Source organism: Malaclemys terrapin, chromosome 2 (genome assembly GCF_027887155.1).
Source record: "Malaclemys terrapin pileata isolate rMalTer1 chromosome 2, rMalTer1.hap1, whole genome shotgun sequence".
NCBI classification, from domain to species: domain Eukaryota; kingdom Metazoa; phylum Chordata; order Testudines; family Emydidae; genus Malaclemys; species Malaclemys terrapin.
The window spans coordinates 174,197,249-174,216,801 of record NC_071506.1 but is presented as its reverse complement, the minus strand read 5'-3'; the positions used below and the strand labels follow the sequence as shown (position 1 = coordinate 174,216,801).

The following is a 19,553-nucleotide window of genomic DNA, read 5'->3' as shown; positions in this document are numbered from 1 at the left end:
TTGCACAGCTATTATGATAGGGTTTATCCAACCTACGTAGGTAGTATGATTACGTTAATTTAACATGCTGTTGCTACAGCAATGGGCACTGTATAAAATATATATAAATAAATAAATAACATTAAAAGGTGCTGGTGGAAGATTCAGACAATCATAGAACCTTGCGATTGAAAAGGTTGTTTGGTCATCAAATGCATCATCTTCCATGGATTATTCCCTACAGTGCATTTACTATTGTTTTGTGCAGTTTTAATTTTGAATTCTCAAGACGTGGGGATTTCATCATCTCTCGAGAGATGATTCTATAGGCTAATAAATTTCCTGTCAAGAAGATTTTCCTGAGATTCAGTTTATTTTATCCATTTCTTAATTTCATGTCATTAGTCTTAGGCCTTTAAAAGTTGGGTTGACATAGCTACGGCGCTCAGCGGTGTGGATTTTTCACACCCGAGTGCCATAGCTATGCCGACCTAATGCCCTGTTTAGACGCAACAAGGACTACAGAAAAATGCGTCTGTCAGCATAGCTACTGTCGCTCAGGGAGGTTGAGTTCCTATAGCAACAGGAAAAACCCCTTTCATTGCTGTAGTCTGCATCTATATGTAACCCCTTTGGGGTTTAGAGAGCATGGCCCTTTAAATCTTTTTCCTAAGGGGAGGGGGAGAGTAAGAAAAAAGGAGGGAAACTCCAGGTGGAGCGCTGGAGCTCCAGGGAGAGGGAGAGGCAGACTGCAGCCCCTGGAAAAGTGAAGCAGCAGAGAACCTGCCTGAAGCCTGGGAAGGACAGGGCCGATCGGGGACCCCCCAAGACAGGAGCCAGGAGGAGCACTGTGCCAGGGAGGAATCACCTGAGAAGGACAGGCCAGAACTGGACCCAGTATCACGGCTGCTCAGAGCTGCATGGGGCTGTTAGTACTGGGGCTTGTGACTCTGCATTGGGAATAAGGAGGGAGGCTGTAGCTAGTTAAGTGGAGAGGTGGTCGCTCTGTGTGGCTTTGCAGAGAGCGGCAGAAGAGGGCACTGGAGGGGTTTATTGGGGGAAGTTCACTGGTGCCGAAGACGACCAGGAGCACCCAAGATTCACCACTGGACTGGAACTTTGCTTAGGACTTCTGAACTCTGTGTGCAGACACATTGCTCAGTGTCTGCCCTTCCAGACTGTGCTACCACTGGGCCTGTGGGGCCTTGGATGCAGCCCTGTCATACTGCTCCGCCTATATTTCCCCTTGTTGTTTTTCTCTTCTCATCCCTCTGTAATAGGGTTACCATTCGTCCGGATTCCCCCGGACATGTCCAGCTTTTTTGAGTTAAAAATAGCGTCCGGGGGGAATTTGTCAATGTCCGGACTTCCCCCCCATGCAGAGCGTGCGCGGCTTACAGGGCAGCCGGCCGGATCGTGCCACTCGCACGGACTCCGGCAGCCAGAGCCCTTCCTTCACTTCCCCCTCCTCTCCCCTGAAACTTGAGACCAGTCCCCTCCTCTCTCTCCCTCCCTCCCCCTCCCTGCATTCCCAGATCGCCGGCCTTCGCCTCGGCCTCCGGCAGTCTGGAGCTCCAACCCTGCTCCCCTCCCCCGCTTCCGAGCGCGCTGCTCTGCAGCACAGTAAGGGGGCCGGGGGCCAGAGAAGCGGCAGGGAGGTTCTGGGGGGGGTAGTCAAGAGACAGGGAGCACGGGGGAGGGTTGGATGGGTCAGGAGTTTGGGGGGGGGGCTGTCTGGGGGTTGGGGGTGTAAGGTTTTGGGCAGTCAGGGTACAAGTGGGGGGGTCTCAGGAGGGGGCAGTTAGGGGATAAGGCACAGGGAGGCTTAGGTAGGGGGTGGGGTTCTGGAGGGCAGTTAGGAGCAGGGGTCCCAGGAGGGGGGGACAGGGAGCAGAGGGGTTTAGATGGGTCAGGAGTTCTGGGGGGGGCTGTCAGGGGGTGGGGGTGTGGATAAGGGTTGGGGCAGTCAGGGGACAGGTAGGGGGTAGGGTCCTAGGGGGCCAGTTAGGATGTGGGGAAGGTCTCAGGAGGGGGCAGTCAGGGGACAAGAGGCAGGGAGGCTTAGGGAGGGGGTGGAGTCCTGGGGGGCAGTTAGGGGCAGGGGTCCCAGGAGGGGGCAGTCAGGGGACAAGGAGTGGGGGGGAGGGTTGGAGGTTCTGAGGGGACAGGAAGTGGGAGGGAGTGGAAGGGGCAGGGGCGGGGCTAGGACAGGACGGGGGCAGGGCTAGGGTGGGGCTCCTCCCGTCCTCTTTTTTGATTGTTGAAATATGGTAACCCTACTCTGTAAATAAATATTTCCCTTGTTATAGCCACTGTACTTTTCCTGTGGGTGTGTGTGTGTTCACTCTGGGGGGTTTGGAACAGATGCTCCTGGGGTGGAAGGGATTTCTCCTGCTGCATTCCTGCGCGTGCCATCTCTTGGCCAGAGCTGCCTGCAGAGCAGACTCCATCTTGGCCACGAGGGCGCTAAAGTTACATATACTATGGGGGATACTGGCATAGCTATGAGCTTTGCTGCTACAGAGCCTGTAGTATAGAGTTGGCTCTAATTGTACTGTAATGCACTGGCTTCATGTGGATATTTATTTTAGGACTGTAGATTAATCACAGTTAACTCATGCGATTAACTCAAAAAATTAAGCGCAGTTAAAAAATGAATCACAATTAATCGCACTGCTAAACAATAGAATACCAATTGAAATTTATTACATATTTTTGGATGTCTTTCTAAATTTTCAAATGTATTGATTTCAAATACAGCGCAGAATACAAAGTGTACAGTACTCACTTTATATTATTTTTTATTACAAATATTTGCGCTGTAAAAATGGCAAACAAAAGAAATAGTATTTTTCAGTTCACCTCAGACAAGTACTGTAGTGTGATCTTTTTATCGTGTAAGTGCAACTTGCAAATGTAGATTTTTTTTTTGTTATATAACTTCACTCAAACAAAACAATGTAAAACTTTAGAGCCTACAAGTCCACTCAGTTCTACTTCTTGTTCAGCCAATCACTAAGAGAAACAAGTTTGTTTACATTTACGGGAGATAATGCTGCCTGCTTCTTATTTACAACGTCACCTGAAAGCGAGAACAGGCATTCGCATGGTACTTTTGTAGCCAGTATTGCAAGGTAGTTAGGTATGCTAAACATTTGTATGCCCCTTCATGCTTTGGCCACCATTCCAGAGGATATGTTTCCATGCTGATGATGCTCATTAAAAAAATAAAACATTAAATTAGATTTTTGACTGAATTCCTTGGGAGAGAATTGTATGCCTCCTGTTCTGTTTTACCCGCTTTCTGCCATATATTTCATGTTATAGCTGTCTCGGATGATGACCCAGCACGTGTTGTTCGTTTTAAGAACACTTTCACTGCAGATCTGACAAAACACAAAGATAGTACCAAAGTGAGATTTTTAAAGATAGCTACAGCACTCGACTTAAGGTTTAAGAATCTGAAGTGCCTTCCAAAATCTGAGAGTAGGTGTAGAGCAGTGGTTCTCAAATGTTTGTACTGGTGACCCCTTTCACATAGCAAGCCTCTGTGTGCAACCCCCCTTTTAAATAAAAAAAAAAAACAACAACACTTCTTTAAGTCTTTAACACCATTATAAATGCTGAAGGCAAAGTGGGGCTTGGGATAGAGGCTGACAGTTTGCGATCCCCCATGTAATAACCTCGTGACCCCCTGAGGGGTCCTGACCCCCAGTTTGAGAACCCCTGGTATAGAGCATGCTTTCAGAAGTCTTAAAAGAGCAAAACTCCGATGCGGAAACTACAGAACCTGAACCACCACCCCCAAAAAAATTATATATATATATAACCATCCAAACAGTGCAGACCAAAGCAAGTTCAGTTTCATCATCTGAGTCAGATGCCACCAGCAGAAGGCTGATTTTTATATATTTATATATATATAAAAATCAGCCTTCTGCTGGTGGCATCTGACTCAGATGATGAAACTGAACTTGCTTTGGTCTGCACTGTTTGGATGGTTATCGAGCAGAGCCAGTCATCAGCATGGACGCATGTTCCCTGGAATGGCGGTTGCAACATGAAGGAACATATGAATCTTTAGTGCATCTCGCACATAAATATCTTGCGACTCCAGCTAGAACAGTGCCATGTGAACACCTGTTCTCACTTTCAGATGATATTGTAAACAAAAAGCAGGCAGCATTATCTCCTGCAAATGTAAACAAACTTGTTTGTCTGAGCGCTTGGCTGAACAAGAAGTAGGACTGAGTGGACTTGTAGGCTCTAAAGTTTTACATTGTTTTGTTTTTGAATGCATAATTCTACCTTTGTAAGTTACATTTATAACTTTCATGATAAAGAGATTTCACCTAATACAAGTACTGCAAAATACTATTTCTTTTGTTTCTTTTTTACAGGGCAAATACTTGTAATCACAAGTAAATATAAAGTGAGCACTGTACAGTTTGTATTCTGTGTTGTAATTGAAATCAATAGATTTGAAAATGTAGAAAACATCCAAAAATATTTAAATAAATTGTATTCTATTGTTTTTAACAGTGTGATTAATCATGCAATTAATTTTTTTAATAGCTTGGCAGCCCTAATTTATTTCAAATTTGTAAAACAGCTAATAGGCAACCATCATGTCATGTTCTGAGTTCTCCCCAACACATATTTTAATTAGCAGTTAACAAAACCCCATAATCAATTACTGGGATTGAATACGATGTCCTTCAGTGATTGACCCAACAGATAAGGCACTTGCAACTGCTACCCACTAAAAGAGCTCTTCTTTGGCTCAAGTTGTAGGGTTATGTCTTGGAGCTGAATGATAAGGGTTTGAGTAGGTCATTCATGTATATTTGTTTCTGTTATCTGCAGAATTTAAACTTGTTGTGACACCCTCTTTTGTGGTGGTAAAGAATTCCCCCCCCCTCCTATTCTTAAAATCTTTCCTTGTACGTCAGTTGCTTCCTAACTATTTTTTGTTTTTCTCTGTACACCATCCAATATGTTAATATTTATCTGGTAATGTAGTACCCAGAACTAAACACAGTATTCAAGATGAGGCTGAGTAAGAGCTGGAGAGAGAGAGAATGGGTATGTGTTACCTCCCGGTCATGCCATATAGAGCCATAACATTTACTGTAGAACCATTAAAAATTAAATGTGAAGAAACCTTGATTTAGGATATGAGTGACTTGAGCAGCAGAAAAAGGCTCTCTCAAAAGTATTCACATTAGAGGATAAATATTGTAAATCCAAATGAATATGCTGTGATTCCTCATAGAGGCAGAGTGGATAAAGATGTTTATAGGATATTGGATACCATGCTCACAAAACTAAAATGTAGGTTTCCCAGAATAAATCACCAAGCCTGACTGGTGGCACCCAATGATGCTACAGGAGCTCTGAGAGGATCTGGAAACTCAATTAGCTTTATATATCTAATCAGCCCCTGGTCTCAGGATTAACCATGGATTGAAGGGAATGGGTAAAACTTTCAAAAGTGCCTAAGTGCCATTTTCAAAAATTACTTAGGAGGCCAAGTCTCATCAATGAGACTTAGGCTCCTAAGTCATTTAGGGGATTTTAAAATTTTTTACCCTTAGCTTAAATTTTTAAAGATGGTGTAATTAGTGTGCTATAGGCCAGATGGGGTAACCTGAATCAGGCTAAATTCTCGAGGCTTGACACTCTCATAAAGGCCTACTAAAGCTCATGGATCTCACCACATTCCAAAAATAGTGTGAAAAGATAAGGCTGGTGAATTGTAACAAGTGATGATCTCTGATACTAATCCAGTCAGCCTTTTGCAGGGCAAACAGGGGAATCCACTCCCCCTCCAGGATTTCCTGTTATGTGAATGGACTAAATTCAGAGAGAGTGTGGTGTCAAATGGTTAGGCCTGTGCATGGTGTCAAGTTCCAGAAACTTCCCAGATCTGGTGATCTTCCCACTGGAAAAGAATGCTTGCTCCTTTTAGTGATTAGTGCTCAGGTTCTTTTGTGGACTGGAGGCAATCTGGGATGATTAAGCTTTTCACCACCATTGTATACTTCAGGCATGCTTTTAGAGCCACTATGGAGGAGGAGAAGGAGGAACCCTTTGCCTGTAATACAACCTTAGCATGATCTTGTAGAGCATGTCTGTCTGCCTCAGCCCTACTTTTCCACCACCAATACTATACTTTCTATCCTTCTGTTTTCATCTGATGGAAGTCCTCCAAGAACTGTGGAGACCTGTGTGCGTGATGAATCAAAAGGGGCTTTCTGAGAACCATTGTGTTGATGGTTCCTAGAAAGTGGTCTTGCTGACTCATCACATAAGTTGCTCCTCTTTCCCTTGGTAAACTGTTGTTGCCACTTGAGTAAGTTTTGGAATTTGTTGGGTTTGGAGGGCTACACCATGGTAGAATAGCCCTCCTGTCTCCTGAAGGCAAGGAGAATCCTAGCCTTTGACTGGCTGAGATGATGCTTGTTCTGTGTGTTGGCTGGTGTCACACTGTCTGGAGTGACTCATGACTGAGTACCCACCTCAGGGCAGGAGCGGATTAACAAATTTGCTGCCCCTAGGCCGTCAAAGAATTGCTGCCCCTCCCCCCCCCGCTCCCCCACGGCAAGCCGGGGAGGGGAGTTGTGGCGCGCTCGGGGGATGGCGGCAGTGGAGCAGGGGTGAGCTGGGATAGGGAGTGGTTCACTGCCCCCTCAAGAGTTACTCCCCATGCCCGCCAGCCCCAGCTTACCTCCACTATCCCCCGAACGCGCCGCTACTCGCTTCTCCTCCCTCCCTCCCAGCACTTTCTCGTGGCAAGCCTGGGAAGGAGGGGGAGGAAGGGGAGTTGCGGCACGCTCGGGGGATAGCGGTGGCGCAGAGGTGAGCTGGGGCGGTTGGGGAGCGGTTCCCGGCCGTCCGCGGTCCCTAGCTTACCTCTTCTCTGCCTCCTCCGAGCGCCCTGCAACTCGCTTCTCCCTCCCAGCACGGCAAGCCTGGGAGGGAGGTGGAAGGAGGGAAGTGCAGCATGCCTGGGGGAGGAGGCAGGCTGGGGATTTGGGGAAGGGGCGGAGTTGGGGAGGGGGCAAGAGCAAATTTGCCGTGCTAGGCCTAGTTCTTGTTGGCCTAGGTGATAATACGCTGCTGCCTCAGGGCAGATTGTCAGAAAACAGGGCAGACACCCCAAACTGGTGGTATGTTCTATAATTAGATTTCACCAAGCCAGTAAAATGTGAACTCCTGGATCACTATATCCATCTTACAGTTGATAGACAGACAGTCCCCTCAGACTCTCCAGTCTATCTTGCCACCCAGGCAAACTGAACTTTTGTGATAAAAGGATCACTTACTTAAAACAAAAAAACAAAACAAAAAAAATCACATCACATTTAGATTGCCTCCAGTCTCAAGAGACCAGTCACTTACTCCAATTCAATTGGTACTCTGGATCTTGCACCGAAGACAAGGCTGGCAGCCAATTCGCTAGTAAACTAACTAAAGGTATATTGGCTAATAAAAGGAAATGAGAATTATTGAGAGGTTAAAGCAGGTAAAATGTGCACAGGTGAATCACAGTTTATAACTCCAAATGGTGGCAGTGATGTAATAAGCTGCTACTTTCCCAAGTCATTTCAGGGTACCCAGGTAGTCTCCGGGGCTCTCTGCTTTGCATCTGGTATGCTTCCCTGTAAGAGTCCAAACAGTCCAGAGATGCATGATCTTTCCTTGAATCCATACTTACAGCTTCTTCTCACTGAAAACAAGCTGATAGGGTCACTACCCATTTGGGCTTTTCCTTTGATGTCAGAGCCCTGGTCTACACTACAAGTTTAGGTTGACTGTAGGAGGGTTAAATTTAATTAAGCCTGGACACGTCCACACGACGAAGCCCTTTCTTTCAACTTAAAGGGCCCTTTAAACCAGTTTCTTTACTCCACCTCCGATGAGGGGATTAGCGCTAAAACTCAGCCTTTGCGGGTTGGATTTGGGGTAGTGTGGACAGAATTCGATGTTACTGGCCTCCGGGAGCTATCCCATAGTGCTTCATTGTGACCGCTCTGGGCAGCACTCTCAACTCAGATGCACTGACCAGGTACACAGGAAAAGCCCCGTGAACTTTTGAATTTCATTTCCTGTTTGCCCAGCGTGGAGAGCACAGGTGACCATGATTGAGTCCCAGGATTGCAAAAGAGCTCCAGCATGGACAGAACGGGAGGTACGGGATCTGCTCGCCATATGGGGAGATGAATCAGTGCTAGCTGAACTCTGTAGCACTAAACGAAATGGCAAAATATTAGAAAAGGTCTCAAAGGCCATGAAGGACAGAGGCCATAACAGGGACGCACAGCAGTGCCGCGTGAAAATTAAGGAGCTAAGGCAAGCCTACCACAAAGCCAGAGAGGCAAATGGAAGGTCTGGGACAGAGCCGCAAACATGTCGCTTCTACGCAGAGCTGCATGCTATGCTAGGGGGTGCAGCCACCACTACCCCAACCGTGTGCTTTGACTCAGTCAATGGAGAAACACGCAACAGGGAAGCGGGTTCGGGGTACGCGGAAGATGATGATGAAGAAGACAATGAAGATAGCTCATAGCAAGGAAGCTGAGAAATCGGTTTCCCCAACAGCAAGGATATGTTTATCACCCTGCATCTGGAACCAGTAACCCCTGAACTCACCCAAGGCGTGCTCCCAGACCCTAAGGGCACACAAGGGACCTCTGGTGAGTGTACCTTTGTAAATATCACACATGGTTTAAAAGCAAGTGTGTTTAATGATTAATGATTAATTTGCCCTGGCAATTGCAGCCAATAGAGCTACTGGAAAAGTCTGTTAACGTGTATGGGGATGGAGTGGAAATCCTCCAAGGACATCTCCAGAAAGCTCTCCTTCATGTACTCCCAAAGCCTTTGCAAAAGGTTTCTGGGGAGGGCTGCCTTATCCCGTCCGCCATGGTAGGACACTTTACCACGCCAGGCCAGTAGCACGTAGTCTGGAATCATTGCATAACAAAGCACGGCAGCGTATGGTGCTGGTGTTTGCTGGCATGCAGACAACATCCATTCCTTATCTCCCTTTGTTATCCTCAGGAGAGTGATATCATTCACGGTCACCTGGTTGAAATGGGGTGATTTTATTAAGAGGGCATTCAGAGGTGCCCCTTCCTGCTCGGCTGAACAGAAATGTTCCCCACTGTTAGCCATGCGGTGGGGGGGGGGGGAGGGGTGAAAGGATCATCCCAGAGAATTGTGGGGGGGGGGGTAGTTAGGTTTGTACTGCATGTTAACCCGGAAACCCCAGCCCCTCCTTTTACATTGTAAACCCATTTTAAATGGCCAACCCAATGGGTCCATAGTATGGGAAATGAGGGCGCTACTGTTTGAAGCCATTCCCACATGTTAAGAAGGTTAAAAAAGCCAAAAGACTGTGGCTTACCATGGCTGCCTGCAAGCCGAATTCTCTTGCCTAGCACTGCGTGAGTGATCTCTCACACCAAACCAGCAGGCCCTCAATATAAGAGGAAAAATGCAACCTCGTAACGAAAGCACATGTGCTGTGTAATGTGAACAGCAAAATTTAACGTGAAAGAGTGTACCCATTGTTCTCTAAAATGGGTCTTTTTTAACCACCTCTCCCATCTCCTCCACCAGCTGCAAATGTTTCTCCTTCGCAAAGGCTAGCAAAGATTAGAAGGAGAAAACGGCGGACTCGGGATGATATGTTCACGGAGCTCCAGATGTCCTCCCACGCTGAAGGAGCACAGCAGAATGCGTGGAGGGAGTCAATGTCAGACTGCAGAAAAGCACAATATGAATGAGAGGAGAGGTGGCGGGCTGAATCGCAGGATGAACAGAGCAGGTGGCGGGCTGAAGATGATAGGTGGCGTCAGCTTGCAGACAGAAGGCAAGAGTCAATGCTCCAGCTTCTGGAGCATCAAACTGATATGCTCCAGTGTATGGTTGCTCCTGCTGCCTTTCCTGCAGCTCAGAGACTGCCGCTACAGCCCCTGTGTAACCAACATCCCTCCTCCCCAAGTCCCATTGCCTCCTCACCCAGATGCCCAAGAACACGGTGAGGGGGGGCCCTCCGCCCACCCAGTCACTCCACCCCAGATGATTCCCCGAGCATCGGAAGGCTGGCCTTCAATAAGTGTTAAAGTTTTAAACTGCAGTGTGTCCTTTTCCTTCCCTCCTCCCCCACCCCTCTCAGTCTACCTTGGCAATTATTCCCCTAGTTGTTTGATGAATTAATAAAGAATGCATGAATGTAAAGTAACAATGACTTTATTGCCTCTGCAAACGGTGCTTGAAGGGGGAGGGGAGGGTGGGGTGGTTGGTTTATAGGGAAGTAGAGTGAACCAGGTGGGGCGGGGCAGAGGGTTCATCAAGGAGAAACAAACAGAAGTTTCACACCGTAGCCTGGCCAGTCACAAAACTCGTTTTCAAAGCTTCTCTGATGCGCACCGTGCCCTGCTGTACTCTAACCGCCCTGGTGTCTGGCTGCGCGTAATCAGCGACCAGGCGATTTGCCTCAACCTCCCACCCCGCCATAAATGTCTCCCCCTTACTCTCACAGATATTGTGGAGCGCACAGCAAGCAGCAATAACAATGGGGATATTCTTTTCGCTGAGGTCTGAGCGAGTCAGTAAGCTGCGCCAGCGCGCTTTTAAACGTCCAAATGCACATTCCATCACCATTCGGCACTTGCTCAGCCTGTAGTTGAACAGGTCCTGACTACTGTCCAGGCTTCATGAGCCATGGCATTAAGGGGTAGGCTGGGTCCCCAAGGATCGCGATAGGTATTTCAACGTCCCCAACGGTTATTTTCTGATCCGGGAAGAAAGTCCGTTCTTCCAGCTTTCGAAACAGACCAGAGTGCCTGAAGACGCAAGCATCATGTACCTTTCCTGGCCATCCCACATTGATGTTGGTGAAACATCCCTTGTGATCCACCAGGGCTTGCAGCAGCATTGGAAAGTACCCCTTGCGGTTTATGTACTCGGTGGTTTGGTGCTACGGTGCCAAGATAGGGATATGGGTTCCGTCTATCGCCCCACCACAGTTTGGGAATCCCATTGCAGCAAAGCCATCCACTATGGCCTGCACGTTTCCCAGAGTCACTACCCTTGATATCAGCAGGTCTTTGATTGCCCTGGCAACTTGGATCACAGCAGCCCCCACAGTAGATTTGCCCACTCCAAATTGATTCCCGACTGACCGGTAGCTGTCTGGCGTTGCAAGCTTCCACAGGGCTATCGCCACTCGCTTCTCAACTGTGAGGGCTGCTCTCATCCTGGTATTCTGGTGCTTCAGGGCAGGGGAAAGCAAGTCACAAAGTTCCATGAAAGTGCCCTTACGCATGCGAAAGTTTCGCAGCCACTGGGAATCGTCCCACACCTGCAACATGATGGGGTCCCACCAGTCTGTGCTTGTTTCCCGGGCCCAGAATCTGAGTTCCACGGCATGAACCTGCCCCAGTAACACCATGATTTGCACATTGCTGGGGGCCCATATCTTGTGTGAGGGCTGTGTCCATGTCAATTTCCTCATCACTCTCGTCACCGCGCTGCAATCGCCTCATCGGCTGGTCCTGGTTTTGCTTTGGGTTGTCCTGGCTCTGCGTATACTCCAGGACAATGTGCGTGGTGTTCATAGTGCTCATAATTGCCGCAGTGATCTGATCGGGCTCCATGATCCCAGTGCTATGGCGTCTGGGCTGAAAAAAAGGTGCGAAACTGATGGAGGGAGGGGCAAGTGACGACATGGTGTACAGGTACAGGGAATTTAAATCAACAAAGGTGGCTGTGAATCAGGGAGAAACACAGACAACCGTCACACAGAATAGCTCCCCCAAAGATTGAACTCAAAACCCTGGGTTTAGCAGGCCATTGATTTCACGGAGGGAGGGGGAAGCAAATGAATACATCTATTTTTTATATCTTAAGCTGGCAGCAGATGGTGCAGCATGACTGATAGCCCTCGGCATCTTCTGGGTGCTTGGCAGAAGATACTGTACTACGATTGCTAGCCATCATCGTTAAGACTGTTCAGTAGGACTGCCGGCAGGACTGAGTCTCCAGGAGACAAAGCATGTCTGCCCAGGTGCCTCTGATTGAGCTGGAATACGACGATGACGGATATCAATCTTAGTACACCATCTACTGCCAAAAGGCAAGGGGCTGCTGCTGTGTAGCAATGCAGCCCCACGTCTGCCAGCACCCAGATAGCCGATGAAGGCTACCAGTCATACTGCACCATCTACTGCCAAAAGGCAATTAGCTGCTGCTGTGTAGCAATGCAGCACCATGTCTGCCGGCACCCAGATGACATATGGTGACGGTGAGCTGAGCTGAACTGAGCGGGCTCCATGTTTTCTGTGGTATGTTGTCTGCACAGATAACCCAGGTAAAAAGGCGCGAATCGATTGTCTGCCGTTGCTCTGACAGAGGGGGAGGGGCAGGGGTCTGACGGCATGTACCCAGAACCCCCCGCAACACTGTTTTGCATCATCAGGCATTGGGATCTCAAGCCTGAATTCCAGTGGGCGGTGGAGACTGCGGGAACTGTGGGATAGCTACCCACAGTGCAATGCTAGGAAGTCGACGTTAGCCTCGGTCCTGTGGATGCGGTCCACCAGCTTCATGCACTTAGAGCATTTTATGTGGGGACACACAATCGACTGTATAAAACTGATATCTATAAAACCGGCTTCTATAAATTCGACCTAATTTCGTAGTGTAGACATACCCAGAGAGTGAGGAATGCATTTTGAGTCTTAGACTTCTGATCATCACACACAATGACCATTTGCTTTGAAATTAGCACTTTTCTGTTGAAGTTCTTCATTTGCATTCCACAAAGCTTCTCTCTCATTTGATGGGTTATTTAATAACAGAGTATTTACAATGTAAATATTTGCTACTACATTATAACGGGATACAGATAAGTGAAAATGCAAGTAACCTCCCATTAGTTTTCATGAAGTTTAAACACCAAATACACTTATACATTTAACAATCACTTTGATCTATACTAATACACAAGTGAATGGGCCTAGGGCTCTGGCATGAGCTAGCACCTGGTCTGCTAACATCACAGCTGGTTTGTTATGTCCTCCATGCCCACATGTAGTCTGAGGATCCGGCCCAAGGTGGGAGGAACTTAGTCAGAAGTGAATGTCTATGGGGAGTCATTGAAAATACTATTAATACTTTAAGTGACAATAGAGGTAGATCATCTTCAGAAACAGGTTAAGGAGATGATCTTAGAAATGCGGCTCATTCCTCTGAGTATACAAAATGTTCAGTGAAAGTACTTCAACTTAACACATCATTCCTTTGTGCTTCTAAATGGTCCTGTTTAAATACTAATCTAAACTACAGAAGCCTGATTAACCATTTCACACTGCCTTTGCACTTTAAGGTACTATTATTACCCCGTAAAGAAGGAAAAAAGAAAGACACACAGGAATCACTGCTTCCCCTTTTAGTTTGACAAGAAACTGGATCCCTTTCCTGTTCTATGACCTTAAGAGCTTGTCTGCACTTACAGTGCTGTAGCAGCACAGCTGCACCGCTGTAGTGCTTAGTGAAGATGCTGCCTGTGCCAATGGGAAAGCTTCTCCCATTGGCGTCAGTACTCCACCTCCCTGATCAGCAGTACTTATGTCAATGAGAGAAGCCCTCCTGTCGACATAGCACTATCTATGGTGGGGGTTAGGTTGGTATAATTATGTTGCTCGGTTATGTGACGTAGTTATACCAACATAGACTTGGTTTATACTACCAATTTAAGTGAACTCTACCTCTGTTACCACCTGCTGCAGCTCCTGGGTTATTACAGATTCACCCTTTGCTAGCAGCATTCAGCACTCAGCCACTTGATTTGAGACACATTATCCTGGCTGTCACATCAGCAAATATAAAATTAAGATTCATTTTGGGAATCTAAAAATTGTAAGATAATATACATTGTTTGACAAAGAACGGGAATATAGAGTATGCCAGTAGATACTTGATCATTAAAGTAATTTAAGGATTCAAGTTAGTCATAACAGAGATAGGAACACATTTTTCATGTACAGTTTTAGAAAGACAACAACACCATCTGAGGATTTATTAATTGGAGTGTTACATTCAAGACAAGAGAAATTGTGCATGGATGTTATTAAGAAACATCCATACACAAGTCTTTTGTCTCACCTACCTCTATGAAGTTTAAACATTCTGGAGGGGGTTCTGATAAGCATTGATCAAAGGTATGGTGAGTTTTAGCTACAATGATATCTTACATTTTTCAGGATAAGAGAAGGCTATGGAGGTGAAGGAGGAGAAGTGTATGATCTTATTGCTATGTACAAATAAATACAACGGATAACCAAGACTTAGATTCTAATTAAGCCACATGTGGAATTAGCCAGTGTAAACGTGTGGAACTCACCGCTGCAGCACCTCCTGCTGGTCATCTCCAGGAATTAGCTCTCCAGCCATTGGCCCCCATGTCCCTCCTGGATCCGGTGCCCCATTATCTGGGGTGCTGCCCCCTGACAGGAACCCCTTTCTCAGGGCCTCCCCTCTCTGGGGAACCCCCAACCCTCTAATCCCCACTTTGCCTCAGTATAAGGCTACTGCCAGTCATTGTCTAACACAATGGGGCAGACTGCCGTATCAGCCTACTCATCACCGCAAGGGTTTGGACCTGCTGGCTTTGCCTACCACTGGGCTGCCCTCTGCAACCCCCAGTACCCGTTGGCCTTCTGCTAGGCCACAGCCTGGGGCTTTCCAGGCTGGAGCCTCCCCAGCTCCTCTGCCTTTCCCCAGTCCTGCACCACTCAGGTACTCTGCTCAGATCCCTGCAGCCAGGGCCCTCCCTCTACAGCTAGAGAGAGACTGTCTGCTTGAGCTCCTGGCTCAAGCCTTTATAGGCCCAGCTGGCCCCTGATTGGGGCATGGCCCCAGCTGAGCCTGCTTCCTCCCAATCAGCCCAGGCGTCTTGCCCTTCCACAGCCCTCCTCCAGGGCTGTTTTAAACCACTCAGGGCAGAAGCGGGTAACCAGCCCACTACAGCCAGACATTCCTGGTTATTAAAAATGCTATAATACTTTTAGTGTTTTATTTCCCAGAAGATGATTGGCATTTGGAAGTCCCTGTTCTTGGAAGTATTGGTAGAATTTACCTTACTAGGAATCTGGAAAATATGAATAAAAATGGGATTAGATGCTCAATGCTGGTCATACTCAGATGCTCAGAGTTAAACTGACTACAAAGGAGGGATTTTCTCCCAGGGCATATTTTCAGGGACAGTTACTTCTGGGTATGTTACTGAATGGAAATTCCCTGATTTCAAACTGAGATTTAACTACTGAAGAATGTTTTCTATATAAAGAAACCATGGGAAAAAACATTCCTTGAATCGACAAAAGTGGTGTAAAATGAAAACGGAAATCCTAGTAATATGTGTTTGAGCAAAGTTTTAGGATTGCCAACTTTCTGATTGTCGAAAACCAAACACCCCAGCCCCACACCTAGGCCCTGCCCCTGCCCCGTCCCCGTCTCACTCCATCCCCCTCCCCATGTCGTTTGCTCTTCCCTACCCTCGCTCACTCGCTCATTTTCATTGGGCTGAGGCAGGGCTTTGGGGTGTAGGAGGGGTGAGAGCTCTGGCTGGGGGTGTGGGCTCTGGGGTGGAGCTGGGGATGAGGGGTTTGGGGTTCAGGAGGGGGCTCCAGGCTGGGTGGGGTGGGGCTGAGCGGTTCAGAGTGTGGGAGGGGACTCCAGCTGAGACAGGGGTTAGGGTAAGGGAGGGACTGAGGGCTCCGGCTGGGGGTGCAAGCTCTGGTGTGGGGCCAGGGATGAGGGGTTTGGGGTGCAGGAGGGGGCTCTGGGCTGGTTCCAGCCAATGGGAGCTGCAGAGCTGGTGCTTAGGGTGGGGGCAGCACATGGAGCCCCGGGCAGCACATGGAGCCCCCTGGCTGCCCCTAGGAGCTGGAGGTGGGACATGCCGCCGCTTCCGGGAGCCGCGCGGAGCCAAGACAGGCAGGGAGCCTGCCTTAGCCCTACTGCACCGCTGAATGGACTTTTAACAGCCCGGTCAGCAGTACTGTCCAGAACAGCCAGGGTCCCTTTTCGACCGGGCATTCCAGTCAAAAACTGGATGCCTGGCAACCCTACTTTTAGAGAAAATCCTCCAAGGTATCTTATTCATAATTAGAGCTGTGCAAATAACAGATTTTTGGGGCTAATCTGAAAAAAATATGTTTAGAGTCAAACTGAACGCAATTTTTCAAAATTTTTAGTGAATTGAGTAAAAAACAATTTCAATTTAAGTTGAATGAAACATTTTGGTTGAACCAAAACTAAATATTTTGGCTTTGATTGGGAGCATTTTTAAATGGTTTTGATTAAAAAAAAAAGAAGGAAGCTTTGAAACAAAATATAATTTACAACTAAAAAATTTGAAATGTTTCATTTAAAAAATGTCAAAATAAAACATCCCAGGGTTTGTTTGTTTTTTCCCCAGGTTGCTTTTCATCCAAAACAATCTGGTAAAACTGACATGAATTCACAAAACATTTTGGTGTTGCCAAGTGTGCATTTTTCATTACAAAAAGGTTTCATACAAAAAATTCTCTCAGCTCAACTTGTAGCCTTATCCTGCATTTGTAAAACTCCACTGCATTGTTTGTGCCAAGTTGTTGCTTCCTCCCTTCATCATGGCTATGTTACAATATCTTTGTTTATTTGAGAAAACAAAGGAATAAATTCTCTGTTCTCTCATCTCCTCTCTGGAAGTGCATGTAACTCGTGGTTTATGAAAGGCTAAAGGAGAACATTTTTGTAGGATCTCTAGGCAAAAGAACTGGTCCCCCAGCGCACTTAAACATGTGCCTAACTTTAAACGTGAGTAGTACTGTCAGTCAATGAGATTTCTGATGTGCTTAAAGTAAGGCATGTGCTCAAGCACCTTGCTGAATAGGGGTTTCAAATATTAGCACATTAGCCGTATTGTAACTTCATTAAGCCATATAATGTTAAATAAAATGTAGACACTGGAGTAAATAACATATTTTTGTCTCATGCTACAGAACGAGGATCAAAGGGTCATCTTGATCTGACAGAGCTGATAGGAGTTCCACTCCCTCTTTCTGTCTCCTTTATCACTGGCTATGGAGGGTTTCCAGCTTACAGTTTTGGACAAGATGCTAACATCGGCCGTTTGACAAGCACTTTAATACCACAGACCTTCTATAGTGATTTTGCTATCGTAGTTACAGTAAAACCAAACAGCGATGATGGAGGTGTACTATTTGCAATAACAGATGCCTTTCAGAAAACTATATACTTGGGAATGAGACTATCGCCAGTTGATGATGGCACCCAGAGAATAATCATGTACTACACAGAGCCTGGTTCCCACATCTCCCGAGAGGCTGCTTCATTTAAAGTTCCAGTGATGACTAATAAATGGAATCGATTTACAGTGACTGTTCAGGGAAATGACACTGTTCTGTTCATGGATTGTGAAGAATATAACAGAGTTCAGTTTCAGAGGTCATCTCAGGCCTTGCAATTTGAATCCAACTCTGGTATATTTGTTGGAAATGCAGGAGCAGCAACAGGATTGGAAAAATTCACAGTAAGTACAGTATGATGGATTCTAAATGTTTTTGATAGATGTTTCCTTTCAAAGAAGTTCTGAATGCAATGTCTAAGCATGAAAATAAGTCGCATCTGAAATATCCTGTATTTTCCATACACATGGAGCAAAAAATATAGGAAATGCTAGAATTAAGTCAATGCAACCTTAATTCTCTCCACTAGTGTGTTTGCATTATGACACAGTCTTTAATTATGTAATCACATGCTAACATTTACATAGGACTCCTATGTTATACAGGGCTGAGGGTGGATGGTGCTCAGGGAATGAATCAGAGTTGTGTAAGGAATGAGGCTGTTGTCTGCAGGATCTCTTGCTGTAGATGTTGGAATGTGTGCAAATAAAGGATTGTCTTGTGGTTAAGGCACGTAAATGTCACACAGAAGAATTCATTTCTCTCTCTGGCTCTGCTACAGTGTTCCTATGTGAACTGAGCAAGTAACTAAAGCCAAAATTGCCACAAGAGGCCATTAGTTGTGTTCCTTATTTTGAGTGCCCAAATGGAGACACCAATGGTCTGATTCACAGCAGGGCCGTGCACTCACAACTACAACCGAAGTCAGTAGAAGCTGTGGATGGTTGGTACCTCTGACAAAAACAGTGTGATCTGAAGGAATAAGCGTGAGATTGAGAATCAGGATGTCATGAGTTCTTATTCTGGCTCTGCTGTTCAAATCACATCAGCCTTCTTTCTTAGTGTGGCCATCTGTAAAACGGGGATAAGAAAATGTATTCCTCCTCAACCTAGGGGGTTGTTAGGATTAATTAATGTTTGTACAATACTGTGATTGTATACAGTGATATAAAAATGCTAAGTACTTTGTAAAATCAGCCCCTAGGTGTCTTCAGTCAGGTGCCCCGTCACCGAGAAAACCAAAATTAGTGGATCCTAATCAGAGCTGTCCAGAGGATTCAGGGGGCCTGGGGCAAAGCAATTTCAGGACCCCTTCCATAAAAAAAGTTGCAATATCATAGAATACTATATTCTCGTGGGGGCCCCTGTGGGGCCCAGGGCCTGGGGCAAATTGCCCTACTTGCCCCCCTCCCCGGGCGGCCCTGACCCTAATTAGTTGGCAAATGTTGGTCTATGTGCTCAGCTCACCCACTGTAAAATAGCAATAGTAGTACATTGCCCCTTCACAAGGGAGTTGTGAATGTAAATTTGTTAATGTTTGTGAGGATCAGATGCTACAATGATAAGAACTATAGAAAAGCTATTGAGGAAATTATTAATTCCTTATTTGGTACAATGGTTGGATGGTGTGCAGTGATTAAGGCACAGGGCCATAGGTGCTGGAAGTAGCGGTTCTGGGGGTGCTACTGGACCCCCTGGCTTGAAGTGGTTTCTATTATATACAGGGCTAACAGTTTTGGTTAAATGGCTCTCAGTCCCCCCACTATAAAAATTGTTCCAGCACCCCTGCACAGGGCCACAAACTGAATGATAAAAATAGAAAGAAATATTGAGCCGCCTCATTTGCTGTACCTCACCCAATACGTGCCTGGATCAAGGCAGGGGTCCTGTAGAAAACGTAGTATATGATCATATCAGTTAAAACTGTATTAAAATGCACTTGCACAGTGGGCAGAATTAGGGTTGCCCAGGCAACCTTAATTTGGGCATTTCTTGATGGCTGAGTGTTTGACTTTACAACCTTAATAACTTTTTGGTTTTGTTTGTGACTTTCTAGTATTTTTTTTAAAAAGGAAAACAAATTCTATCATGTTCAGATGTAACATTAATGTTTACACTATGTGTGTGTGTGTGTAGTCATGAGTGCATGTGTGTGTGTGTGTGTGTATACACAATACTCAATATAAAGGGAGAGAGATTGAATACTGAACGAGACTATATAGATCTTTTGGTATATTTCATGCGTGAGTCATAGTGAGAATAGACTAAAAATGTGGTGGGAGACAACATTAATATATTAATGATGGT

General features: G+C 46.3%; 1 protein-coding gene across 10 annotated transcripts in view; it reads left to right on the top strand.

The window, feature by feature from the left end:
* Positions 1–19,553, top strand: part of COL15A1 (collagen type XV alpha 1 chain) — a 299,045-nt gene that overhangs the window by 95,546 nt on the left and 183,946 nt on the right. For all 10 annotated transcript variants that reach the window (XM_054018685.1, XM_054018687.1, XM_054018686.1 and 7 more), the window contains one exon: positions 17,040–17,590. In XM_054018685.1, the coding sequence (XP_053874660.1) occupies positions 17,040–17,590 (551 nt within the window). The remainder of the gene's footprint in view (positions 1–17,039; positions 17,591–19,553) is intronic.